The sequence below is a fragment of the Lycium ferocissimum genome, chromosome 10 (genome assembly GCF_029784015.1).
Source record: "Lycium ferocissimum isolate CSIRO_LF1 chromosome 10, AGI_CSIRO_Lferr_CH_V1, whole genome shotgun sequence".
NCBI lineage: Eukaryota > Viridiplantae > Streptophyta > Magnoliopsida > Solanales > Solanaceae > Lycium > Lycium ferocissimum.
In genome coordinates, this window is record NC_081351.1 from 35,196,809 (window position 1) to 35,210,265 (window position 13,457).

The 13,457-nt window shown below is 38.1% G+C and overlaps 1 protein-coding gene across 2 annotated transcripts in view; it reads left to right on the top strand.

Moving 5' to 3' along the window:
• The window catches only part of LOC132033595 (protein SABRE), a 33,328-nt gene that overhangs the window by 12,274 nt on the left and 7,597 nt on the right, over nt 1-13,457 (top strand). Inside the window, exons 6-14 of one of the 2 annotated variants that reach the window (XM_059423606.1) lie at nt 990-1,160; nt 1,286-1,363; nt 2,281-2,532; nt 3,283-5,373; nt 7,830-9,672; nt 10,225-10,325; nt 11,181-11,537; nt 11,728-11,846; nt 12,285-12,534. In XM_059423606.1, the coding sequence (XP_059279589.1) occupies nt 990-1,160; nt 1,286-1,363; nt 2,281-2,532; nt 3,283-5,373; nt 7,830-9,672; nt 10,225-10,325; nt 11,181-11,537; nt 11,728-11,846; nt 12,285-12,534 (5,262 nt within the window). The remainder of the gene's footprint in view (nt 1-989; nt 1,161-1,285; nt 1,364-2,280; nt 2,533-3,282; nt 5,374-7,829; nt 9,673-10,224; nt 10,326-11,180; nt 11,538-11,727; nt 11,847-12,284; nt 12,535-13,457) is intronic. The other variant, XM_059423607.1, reaches the window with a different exon arrangement.

Consider the following 13,457-nt stretch of genomic DNA (forward strand, 5'->3'; position numbering starts at 1 on the left):
CACTGTACCGTTGGCATCACCCATTGTATTCCAAACCAATTTAGGACCTTCGACAACAGGCGGTGCCCGCCTATTGGCAATGCAACAAAAGATGATCTACATCTTTTCCTGAACATCTACACATGAAGCACCAATTAACATAGGCGATCCTCCACTTCCTTAGGTTCTTCGCTGTTAGTATCGCTCCACTCGCTGCTAATGGTACGAATGCTCATGGAATCCAAAATAGAGCTACCCTTTAGGTTATAATAATTCACTATTTTCCTTTTTTTTTGTTTTTGTTTTGGATCATTCCTTTCTACCTTAACTATAAGTTAAGATATTAAAAGGTTTGGATTCAAATGCTATTCACTTATAAATATTTGTCCATCTAGTAATGTCTCCCTAGTTGGTGCGTGTTTGTGTATATAAACATGTATATAAGTATTAGTTACTGTACTGGAAGTAAGTAGTCACCTTTATGGCGAACAGAATAAACCGGAAAAAAAAAAAGTTCATAAAGAAAGAATAAGCAAAAACACTGATAAACAGAAAACATGGATTTGTTAATTTAGTGTCCAAGTGCCGAGAGTGGGAAACAAACAAGAGAAAAATAGTTTAGAGTATTGGGGCCGTCAACGCCAGGCAAACCAACTCCCTCTTTCTCGTTGATGAAACACAGGGTTGTTATGCTACTTCACGGGTTGATTAGCTGACCTGTTCAGCAGCCCAAGTTGACCCATTCAAAAGATGGGTCAGCTTGTGGTACAGGCCAAATTGACCTGGTAAGAAATATTATGACCCAACCCGTTAAATTCTGGGAGATTTACACATCTATGGATCAAAGTTGACATCTCTATCTATATCTAATTTGTTTATCTTCTCCAGTTTTGTTTGCGCTTATTGCATAACTTAGTGATTGGAAGTTAGTTTTTTTTTTTTTTTTTCCACAAGAACGTTGGGAAGATATGTAGAGTCTGATTGACATAATTATTGTATTTGTTTGATAGCTTAGCTTTGTGCTACCCAAACTGGATATGAAGTTTGTGCACGGTGAAGTGGGCCTTATGGTTGAGAATAACATTATGGGCATCCAACTGAGAGGCACAAAGTCCCGATCCTTTGAAGATATTGGAGAAAGTACGCGGGTTGATATTCAGATGGAGTTCAGTGAGATTCATGTATGTTTGTATTCATCAGTGGTTTCCAACTTTTTATGTTAAAATTTCTATTAGTCACATGTTTCTCCTATCCTTAAAGTGGTACTCGTTTCTAAGAAATAAAAGTGGCTCTTTTTATACTGCAGCTACTGAAAGATGGTGGCATATCAGTTTTGGAGATATTAAAACTTGATGTTGTCTCTTCTGTATATATTCCACTTCAGGTATGTGATAATAATCTTTGGCAGTATCATTTTCTATTCTCTCTCCCTTACTTGTGCTCTTTTCTAGTAACTGCTGCACAGAACAAAATACAAAGTGGTACATTTGCTTCATTCACTGTTTTAGAAGGCAAACTTGGATAGACTCTAGTCATCTGAACCAATATTCTTGACTTTTAGATACTACAATTACCATGATTGGAGAATTAGACCCCTCCCCCAACTTAATAGATGATACCTACGGTTGGGTCGTGGTCGTTTGTATGTGCCTTTTCCTACAATAAGCATTATTTGACTTTCTCCATTTATATATTATGTCTTCCTGTGCTTTAACATATATTTTTTATTTAAATTAGATAAAAATAAAAAAACTTATTATAAATATTTAAACTACTTCTCTGTTTAGTTAATATAATTGTGAGACAAATCTTGAGATTCTTTATTCGGAAACCTTGATTCTGTCTTTTTTCGTAATTTTACACTCAAAAGTGTGTTTTGAAAAGATTGGCTAAACACAATCTGTTTATCAAATTCTTCAAAAACCACCTACTCTCCAGAAGTACTACTCTGAAAAGCCATTCTGGAAAAAAATGCTTCTCATAATAACTAGTTCTTTGGAAATTCGGCCATACAGGGTTTTAGCCATTATAAAAGAAAATTGCTTATTATAAAAGAAAATATCTCACGAACAATAATAAATAAAAGAATGTACAAGTTAGGACATCTAAGTATATCTAATTACACGTGACTAAATCTATTAGGTTTGCAGACTGCTATTTGAACTGGTTTCTTTCATGACATGTTCTTATTTGATTCTGTATCATCTTTGCTGCTTTCCCCATGGCGTTAATGTTTTTTCAAGTCTTATGTTTTACTTTCTCCATTATCTATTTAATTGCTTCAGATGCTTTACTTTACAGCCTGCTTCACCCATTAGATCAGAAGTTGATGTCAAGCTTGGAGGTACTCAGTGCAACCTGGTGATAACTAGATTACATCCGTGGATGCGCCTTCATGCTTTGAGAAAAAAGAAAATGGTTCTTCAAGGAGAAAGAACTACTACTGAAAAATCACACTCATCTGATCATAAAGCATTCATGTGGACCTCCACTATTTCAGCCCCAGAAATGACTATGGTGCTCTATGATTTGAATGGCTCAGCACTCTATCATGTAAGACCCTTTGACATCATATCCACATCTTTTACCCATGTTAAGGGCATTATTTTTTTGGTTCCCCACTTAAAAGACTTCTCTTTTCTTTTCAAAAACCATCTGTATCTTAGCGTACACAGGAGGAAAGTTTTCTGGCTCTGATTTAACTTTTTTGCATGCTATCTATGTTTCATACTTGTTTCCTTAAGCCCGAGAGCAATGCTGGGTATCTGAATAGTACATTATGCCGAATGGGTGGGGTGAGTTTGTTTTTTGTTTCTGTATTGTCTAAAGCTATCTTCTTTTGTGTCCGAGCTCAACTAAAGAAAGAAAAAGCTTTTCATGAGCTTTCTAATTGGCTATTTGGATAGTTAACTTGAGAGCAGTGTAGGATATATGAAACAGTATATTACCTATGAATATGTGTGGAGTATCGTGTTTTTGACTTCACCATTGTGTGAAACTGGTTGTCTTTTAACTCTTTTTAACAACTTATGTCCTCAACTTACAAGTGAGCTGCTGACCTTTGCTTGAGTTGATTCTTTTTGGGCCTTTCTATGTAATTGAGGGCATGTTAATCTTAAATTTCATTTTATCCTTTTAACGATAAATTTCTATTTCCATGCAAACTGGTAAAAGTTAGACAGCAGAATAAGCACAGATAGTTAACTGTTCGGCTTGTGTCTGTAAAATCCTTGTCTATCAGAACCATGTTACTTCATCTTTTTGTTTTAAATAGTGATATCATGTTCCTTTTGTACATTGCAGGGTTGTTCACAGTCATCACATGTCTTTGCCAATAATATATCAAGTACAGGCACAGGGGTTCACGTGGAACTTGGTGAATTTAATCTGAATATGTCAGATGAGTATCGGGAATGCTTAAAGGAGAGCCTCTTTGGGGTTGAAACGAACATGGGTTCACTTATTTATATTGCAAAAATCAGTGCTGACTGGGGCAAGAAAGATATGGATTCACCTGAAGATGGCCTCAAGTATAAAACAGTTCTCTCTGTTGATGTTACTGGGATGGGTGTTCACTTAACCTTCAGGCGCATTGGGTCTCTGATGTCTACAGCTTTGTCTTTCAAGCGTTTACTGAAGAGTCTTTCTGGTTCTGGGAAGAAACCACACAACCGGGTGACAAAATCGTCTAAGCCATCAGGGAAAGGGATTCAACTCATCAAATTCAATCTAGAAAGATGTTCTTTAAATGTTTGTGGAGAAGTGGGTTTGGAAAATTCTGTTGTTCCTGATCCCAAACGTGCCAACTATGGATCTCAGGGAGGTCGAGTTGTAATTAGTGTTTCAGCTGATGGTACACCCCGCACTGCAACTATAACACCTACAGCTCCAGTTGAACTTAAAAAACTCAAGTATTCTCTGTCCCTTGATATTTTCCATCTAAATCTATCCATTAACAAGGAGAAACAATCTACACAAATGGAGCTTGAAAGAGCGAGATCAATCTATCAAGAACATTTGGAAGACAGTAACCTCCCTGGAGCAACAGTTACATTGCTTGACATGCAGAACGCAAAAATTGTGAGGCGATCTGGTGGTCTTAAGGAGATTGCGGTATGCTCACTCTTTAGTGCCACTGATATATCAGTCAGATGGGAGCCTGACGTACATATAGCTTTGGTTGAACTCGGGCTGCACTTGAAATTACTTCTGCACAATCAGAAGCTTCAGGAGCTTACTAAAGGCGACCTTAGAGATAATGGGCAGGGAAATGAGACTTCAATGGAGTCAGTACCACTGGATAAACGCAAGAAAAGAGAATCCATCTTTGCTATTGATGTGGAAATGCTTAATATATCTGCTGAAGTTGGAGATGGTGTTGAGACAACTGTCCAGGTGCAGTCAATCTTTTCTGAAAATGCTCGGATTGGTGTGCTTCTTGAAGGGTTAATGCTCAGCTTTAATAATGCAAGAATATTTAGAAGCAGCAGATTGCAAGTCTCTCGCATTCCAAATGCTTCTAGAAGTGCATCAACTGCAAAACACGAGATAGGCACAACATGGGATTGGGTTATTCAAGCACGTGATGTCCACATATGCATGCCATACAAGTTGGAATTACGGGCCATCGATGATTCTGTTGAGGAAATGCTTCGAGCTTTAAAGCTTGTTACTGCTGCAAAAACTAAACTTTTGTTTCCGAATAAGGAAGAGAAATCAAAAGCTAAAGAGACTAGTTCATCAAAAATTGGACGAGTTAGATTTTGCATAAAGAAACTCACTGCTGATATAGAAGAACAACCAATGCAGGGATGGCTTGACGAACATTATCAGCTGTTGAAGAAGGAGGCTTGTGAATTAGCTGTCAGATTAAACTTTATTGATGAGCTCATTTCTAAAGGTGGCAAATCTCTTGGCGTTGCAGAAAAAAGGGATTCTCTTGAAGATGGTAAGATCCATTTCAATGGGGAAGAGATTGACGTGGATGACACTTTAGCCATTAAGAAATTGCAAGAGGAGATTTATAAGCAGTCATTTAGGTCGTATTACCAGGCATGCCAAAATCTTGTGCAATCGCAAGGATCTGGAGCCTGTAGTGAAGGGTTTCAAAGGGGTTTCAAGCCTAGCACAGCCAGGAGTTCTCTCTTTTCAGTTTCTGCTACAGAATTGGATGTAACCTTGACAAGAATTGAAGGAGGTGATGCTGGGATGATAGAGATTCTGCAAAAGCTTGATCCAGTATGTCGTGCGCATAGCATCCCATTTTCACGATTATATGGTAGTAATATCAATCTGCACACGGGTTCCCTTGTTGTTCGGATAAGAAATTATACGTGCCCGCTGTTTGCTGCAACTTCTGGCAGATGTGAAGGACGTGTTATACTGGCTCAGCAGGTCTAATCATTGTTCTTCCTATTTTCTTCATCTCCAAACTGTTAAAAAAATGTTTTGGTGAAAATATGTTAACAAGAACTACTTGCGTTTCACTTTAACCTATACAAATGATTTCTCTCTGAAGGATGTGACAACCCAATTGGCGCTCATTATAAAAAAGCAGGCAAACCATCCAATATGTTTTAATAGGACCTATTGAATCACCATTGCTAAGATGTGGATCAATTCAAACAGTTGCGTTTTAATGTTTAATTTTACTCCTAACTTTAAAAGCTAGTTACATATTTTGGACTTGTGTAAATTTTCTTTGCTCCTTCGCATATTTGAACTTTCAGACTTCTGGAAACTCCAAAGCATACTTGTAATATTTTCTTTTGTACATTTAGCACCATCTTCTAATATGATTTAATAAGACTCACTGAATCTTTTGTGTGGATTTTCTTTGCTCTTTCGCATATTTGAACTGCCAGAATTTTGGGAAGTCTGTAGCATACTTGTAATATTTTCTTTTATATATTCAGCACCATATTGGCGGACTTGGTAAAATTTAGCGTTATTACTTTCTTTTGCAGAGAATAGTATGGGTCTTCTTGTTTGTTTATTCCTTGAAATGATTACTGCGATAGATGAGTAATGTTTTCCGGAAAATTCTTGCAATTCAATTACCTTTTTCAATTTAATGCTGTGAAAATATAATATCTGAAATAGACTGATCTTGCGGTCTTAGCTGCACTTTCTTGATTGTTGATGCACTCATATTAATGTCGCTTTGTATGATATTTTTATACCATGACAAATATCTCTGCATCTTCTCAAACTGTGTTACTCTTTTTTTTTTTTTTTGGGGGGCTTGAGTTCGGCCTAAATTCCAATTTTTATTAGATTTTTTTTTTTTTTGGGGTAAAGTAATCGAACCATTTTAGAAAAGCATCAAGAAGATGCAAGGTTACAAGAGAGCAAAAGAGCTGCTTCAAACAAAACATGAAGCAAACTTAGGCTAAAATCTGTGAAACAGCCAATAGAATTCCCTGAATATTCTACTGAGCTAGAGACAGGGACCTAACAAAATCCAGAAAGTTATCCACAATGTTTACAGGGGAAAGAAAGTGCCAACTGAATAAACATTCTAAATATCTAGCCTTGAGGATGCTAGTAGGAGTTGAGATTCCAAAATGTCGATTGTTACGTGTCGGATTCTTTAAAAGTAGTGTTTTTCTTGAGAATCCGACACGGGTGAGGCATCGAAAGTGAAGAGTCCGTGCAACTGCCCTTTTTTGCCGGGATGTCGCATTGCATTTGCTCTAACTCGGGATACACTTTGCTAATCTGGCTTCTAACGCTATTTTTAGGCGCATTCTCGACCTTTCCACTGATGTTCTAATATAACCATCCAATTCTATGGCTCTCCCTAGCTACGAGGCCTCACACGGGTAGAGTTTGATATTCCTTTATCGATGGCTGACCCAACTCTTTCCTTTTTTTTTGATGAAGTAATGTGTTTCATTAACAAAACGAATCATGAAAATGCGACTTACATTAATTGTTTGTTAAAAGAATTAAGTCTGATAACTCTTTCCTTTCACCGATCGGTAAGTGCATCCTATTTCTAGGTTCATGCTAAATCTTAGAGGCCTTTGAACCGTATACATTTCTCACACTCTTGACATGAATATACCAACTTGAGTGTGTTATGTCCCACATCGGTGTCTTATATAGCACTAGGCTCTTCCGAGTTAATAGCTAGCTTTCGGGGTGTGGTTCTCCCTGGGTTATTACAATTGGTATCAGAGCCAACCCCTTTGTGCCGTCGTGCCTTGGATGGTGACACCGGTATGGCAGTGTTCGTCCGGGGCTAGTAATGTCTAGCGCACAGCCGTCGAGGATGATGCATATGGAGGGTGGTGGTCTGTTATATTCACATCGGTGGCTTATGTAACCTTGGGCTCTCACACCTTAATAGCTAGCTTTTGGGGTGTGGTTCTCCCTGGGTTATAATAGATTGAAAGCCCTGGGATTAGTTTGAGTTGATTTATACTGATTAGGTATGGTTTGATCGTTCGATTTGATTGTTGTAATTTTGTACATTTTTTTTCTAGAATCAATAGCTTACAAAATTGTAACATATAAAATCATTATAAATTCCTATCCAAACTCCATACTTGGGTGAACGATCAAGCTTTTCCATATGTAATCACTGAAATGCTACCTTGTGAAAGTTAGCGTTGGAAATTTGTCTATGTGGTAAGCCTTCATTTGAGATGGCATTACCAATTTGAATATCCATGTTTAACTTTGCTTCTTTGTGTTGGAGTATGGTGTTAAAGTGCAAGATATATTATATTCCTCATTTTACTGTATTTGACTCTTGAGAAGCAATCTTAGTTTGTTTTAGAATGGTCTGAATTTTGACAACAGTCTCGTTGACACAAACTCAGCCTTTTTTTTATTGGGTGTAGGCAACTTGCTTTCAGCCCCAAATCCACCAAAATGTGTACATTGGGAGATGGAGGAAGGTCCGTTTGCTCCGTTCTGCTAGTGGGACAACACCACCAATGAAAACATACTCCGATTTGCCCTTACATTTCCAGAAAGCAGAAATTTCCTATGGAGTGGGTTTTGAACCAGCTCTTGCTGATATTAGCTATGCTTTTACAGTGGCCCTGCGTAGGGCAAATTTGAGCATCAGGAATCCAAGTCCAGATCCTCCACTGCCGAAAAAAGAAAAGAGCTTGCCTTGGTGGGATGAAATGAGGAACTACATTCATGGAAACACCTCCTTATATTTTTCTGAGTCCCAATGGAATATTCTTGCCAGTACTGATCCTTATGAGAAGTCTGACAAGCTTCAGATAAGATCTGGGTATATGGAACTCCAGCAGTCAGATGGTCGTGTTTATTGTTCTGCGAAGAACTTCAAGATTCTACTGAGCAGCTTGTTGAAGAACTCCAACTTAAAGTTTCCACCTGGTTTCATAGAGGCCCCAGCCTTTAGCCTTGAAGTAATAATGGAGTGGGAATGTGATTCTGGGAACCCTCTAAACCATTATTTATTTGCATTTCCTAGTGAAGGAGTGCCTCGTGAAAAAGTTTATGACCCGTTTAGATCAACTTCTCTGTCACTAAGGTGGAATCTGTTGCTTAGGCCATCTCTTCCTACTCATGATAATCAGTCAAGCTTTTGTTCCATGGGTGATCAACGTGTCCTGGGTGCAGCTGGCAGTGGTGCAACAAAGCCTGATAGCTTGTCAGTTTTTCCAACACTAAAACTTGGTCCTCATGATTTGGCATGGATACTGAGATTCTGGAGCTTAAATTATAATCCGCCTCACAAATTGCGGTCTTTCTCTAGGTGGCCGCGTTTTGGAATTCCGAGAGTTCCTAGATCTGGCAATCTGTCATTAGACAAGGTGATGACGGAATTTATGTTCAGAGTTGATGCGACACCAGCATGCATAAAGCATATGCCTTTAGACGATGATGACCCAGCTAAGGGGCTGACATTTTCTATGAACAAGTTAAAGTATGAACTTTATTATGGCCGGGGGAAGCAAAAATACACATTTGAGACCAAACGTGACACTCTTGATCTTGTGTACCAGGGTCTTGACCTGCACATGCCTAAGGCATTTATAAATAGAGATGATAATAGCAGTGTTGCAAAGGTTGTTAAAATGACTAGGAAAACATCACAATCTGCATCAACAGAAAGGTCTTCTAATGATAAAACTAGCAGTATGAGCAGCAGCATGGAGAGACAGCATGATGATGGCTTTCTTTTATCATCTGATTACTTTACAATCAGAAGGCAAGCCCCAAAAGCTGAACCAGATAGGTTGTTGGCTTGGCAAGAAGCTGGTAGGAGAAATGTCGAGATGACATATGTGAGATCTGAGTTTGAAAATGGGAGTGAAAGTGATGACCATACAAGATCTGACCCTAGCGACGATGATGGATATAATGTAGTGATCGCTGATAATTGTCAGCGTATCTTTGTCTATGGTCTTAAGCTTTTGTGGACACTTGAGAATAGGGATGCAGTTTGGTCTTGGGTAGGTGGAATATCTAAAGCTTTTGAAACTCCAAAACCTTCTCCTTCTAGGCAGTATGCCCAAAGAAAGATGCTGCAGGATAGTGAGGCAATTGATAGAACTGAATTACCTCAAGATGATCACCAGAAGTCTCCAGTCAGTCATGGTGCAAGTTCCTCTTCTCCACAGCACGTGAGGCCATCAAAAGCACAAGCAGAATCACCTCCATCAAGTGAAGTTAAAGTAGAAACTCTTCCATCTAGTTCCTTTGGTAAGCTTTAACTCGACCTTGACTCTCTATCTTGACTTTAGAGCATTAGAGGTGTGCATTCTTCTTTGAGAATTAGTGAAACTTAACACGGTTCTAAAATGCTTGCAGTCTGTTGTATAGTTGGTAGTTATTATACATCAGCAGTTTTAGTTTCTGATCTAATATTATACTGCCTAATCTGTACAACAACAACAACAACAACATACCCAGTGTAATCCCACAAGCGGGGTTTGGGGAGGGTGGTGTGTACGCAGGCCTTGCCGTTACCGCTACCTTGTGAAGGTAGAGAGGCTGTTTCTGATAGACAGCATGATGATGTCACATATTTCGAGTTCAGATGTTTGGCACATCCAATCTACCTTCTACATTAGCTCTTTTTTTGACAATTGATTAATTATAGCAGCTTGACATAGCTGCATTTGCATGATACAAAAGCTTATATAATATTTGAGATATCAGTCATAATCTTTTGTTCTTCTTCTCACTGTTTGAACTCCTCGCTGCAAAATGTTTATTGTTGCATACTATCCATTTTCTTTTTTCTATTACCAGCACAGTTTGCCAACATTGAAGACACCGAGGGGGAGGGCACTCGCCATTTCATGGTCAATGTAATTGAACCACAGTTCAATCTTCACTCAGAAGATGCAAATGTAAGTTAGTTAGTCATCTGTTAATTTTTTAGAGCAGTATTAAATAATTGGATTGGTTCTGGAACATAGCTTCCTAGTTCACTGTATATAATTCACTGTCATGTCATTGGTGATTTGCTGCTGCAAAATTGCCGTAAGCAATTTAGTTTCAATAATACTAGAGTAGTTGTGGGTGTTACTTGTAGTCATTTCCATTTGAATCCACCTCAACGCCCAAGGTCAAAATTTCAATGTTTCATTATTTTTGACTTAATGTATAAAATACATTTTATACAATATAATTTATTCCGTTCGGTTCGGTTCAGTTTTTTGTCGGTTTCTTTTATAAAATTTAAAACCTGCCCTAACTATTCGGTACTTTTACAGATTTATATCAAAACCTGCGATTTTATTTAAAAAACTTAATAATCAATTCGGTAAGGTTGGTTTGGTCGGTTTTGAAAGAACCATTCATATAGGCCGAGTTCAACTTGCTTTGGATTGAGGCATAGTAGTATTTGATATATTCAGCTGTTTACTATCAGATTAGAAGTCCTTTATTGCATTGTAATTTTTTTTGTTTAGGCATCCTCATTCGCTACTCTGTTTATTTTTTGGAGTAATAATTTCCTTATTCTCTACTCTTCTATTGAACAATCTGGACCAGTCTTGATCCATTTACTTATTTCTGCAATGTGAGATTCTAAGGATTTTGGCTTTACTATCTTAGCCATGTTCAATCGAAAGTTGTAAGCAAAATCATGACTATCAGTAATCCTAAATACAAAAGAAAGGGGAAACTAATATCTAAACTTTATCGCAATGCTCTAATTTTTCATTGATGCTAATGCTATTGGCACCTTTTTGTTTTGACAGGGTAGATTTCTGTTAGCTGCTGTGAGTGGTCGTGTTTTGGCTCGTTCTTTCCACTCAGTTCTTTCCATTGGCTATGATGTGATTAAACAAGCTCTAGGTGGAGGAAATGTTCAAATTCGTGAATCTCAACCTGAAATGACATGGAATCGCATGGAGTACTCTGTGATGTTAGAACATGTACAGGCACATGTTGCTCCAACTGATGTAGATCCAGGGGCTGGACTGCAGTGGCTTCCTAAAATTCGAAGAAGCTCTCCGAAAGTGAAGCGCACTGGAGCTTTACTGGAGAGGGTCTTTATGCCTTGTGATATGTATTTCCGCTATACTAGGCATAAAGGTGGAACCGCAGACTTGAAGGTATCCGTGTTTCCAAATTCTGTGATAACCTAATCATGTTGGTTTATGTTGTGAGAACTCTATCCGACTTATCAGACCAATTCTTTGTTACATCATATGTTTTCATCCCTTTATTTTTTTTTAATTTTTTTTTTTTTGATAACGATGTTATCATCATTCGATTTTCAATCATGATTATGTATTATCATAGGTGAAGCCTTTGAAGGAGCTTTCATTCAATTCAGATAATATAACAGCAACAATGACATCCCGCCAGTTCCAAGTTATGCTAGATGTGTTGACCAATCTTCTATTTGCCCGGCTTCCAAAGTAAGGACAGACAGTTATTTAGATCTCTAATTATTACTCCCTCCATCCCAATTTATGTGACACTCTTTCCTTTTTAGTCAATCCCAAAAAGAATGGCACCATTCTATGTTTAGTAACCCTTTAACTTTAAACTTCCCATTTTACCTCTACTGAAATGATTTATAGCCACACAAATATCTATGACTTGTTTTAGACACAAGTTTCAAAAGTCTTCTTATCATTCTTAAACTCCGTGCCCAGTCAAACACCTTCACATAAATTGGGATGGACGGAGTAACATTACTAAACCTATTATTGTGTTTAACGTGCTTTTGGAGAGCTGCAATCTAACCCTCATTTTGTTCCTTAGAAGCCTCCATTATACTTGGATGTGATGAGTTGCATCTCCATATATATATCCTAAATCTTTGAGAGAATTAATTGAAAATCCTAAAACAGGCCTCGAAAAGTTAGTCTGTCATATCCGGCAGGTGACGATGAAGATGTTGAAGAGGAGGCTGATGAAGTTGTTCCTGATGGCGTTGAAGAGGTAGAACTGGCAAGAGTGAACCTTGAACAGAAAGAGAGAGTGCAGAAGTTGATCCAGGATGATATTAGGAAATTATCTCTTTATAATGATGCACCTGCCGACAGGAACCCGGTAAAAGAAGGTGATCATTGGATTATTGCTGGTGGAAGGTCCATATTGGTAAGACAAGAACTTTCTGAAGCACTTTAATATTGTTTAGATGTGAAATATGACAGAATTCATTTCCTGTTTAACCAGTTGATTCTGAAATGATTGCATAAGTCTAAGCCTATCATATGCACTCTTTACTAGTTGTTTCTATGAGGCACAGTTGCCACTACGGCCTGGAATATCATTCAAGGCCGTCACCTGGTAAAATGGCATTGGACTTCTGTACGAAAAGCTAAGTTTTTGAATTTGGGAAGATTTTGAGATCCATGCCAACGGTTTAGTCAAAAATGAAAACCTGAGGTCCTTTGACATGGAATATATTGGTTATTATGGCCCATAAAGGGCTTAGTAATTGTCCTCCTTTACATATCTTGGTTCTCACATCATGTCCTTTTTGTTGGGCCTGGACACTTGTCAATCGGATGATCCCGAAGGAGAGTTCAGATTCCCAATTTCCAATGTTCTTCCAGTTGAATTAAGAGTTTCTGCATTTTCCTCTTATCCCAAGCACTATCATTTTTCACATACTTAAATAAGTAAAATGGGGGGCGACTAATGAGCACAATCACGACCCAGTCCAACCACATGCCTTGACTGGTCCAACTTCCTATAAAATACACACGGCCAATCTGTGCATATAGGCTACCTTGAGTTGTATATCAATAGTGATGGGTCGTGACGACCTGCCAAAAAGTGAAAGAAGCAAAAAAGGGCTTTTCAATTTTCATGGTCCTCTGCTTGACTTACTTTTCTTATCCATAGTTTCTCCACATATCATGAGCAATTCAACTTCAATTTACTAATTTTTGTGAATAGTATGCCATGAGATGAGCTTGCTGCACCTCTCTCTTTCAAGTTTCAGGTTGCTTTGAGATTCTCTTCTCCCAGTGGAGGTTTTTAAAGCAATCTGTTCCAGTGCACTATAGTGATGC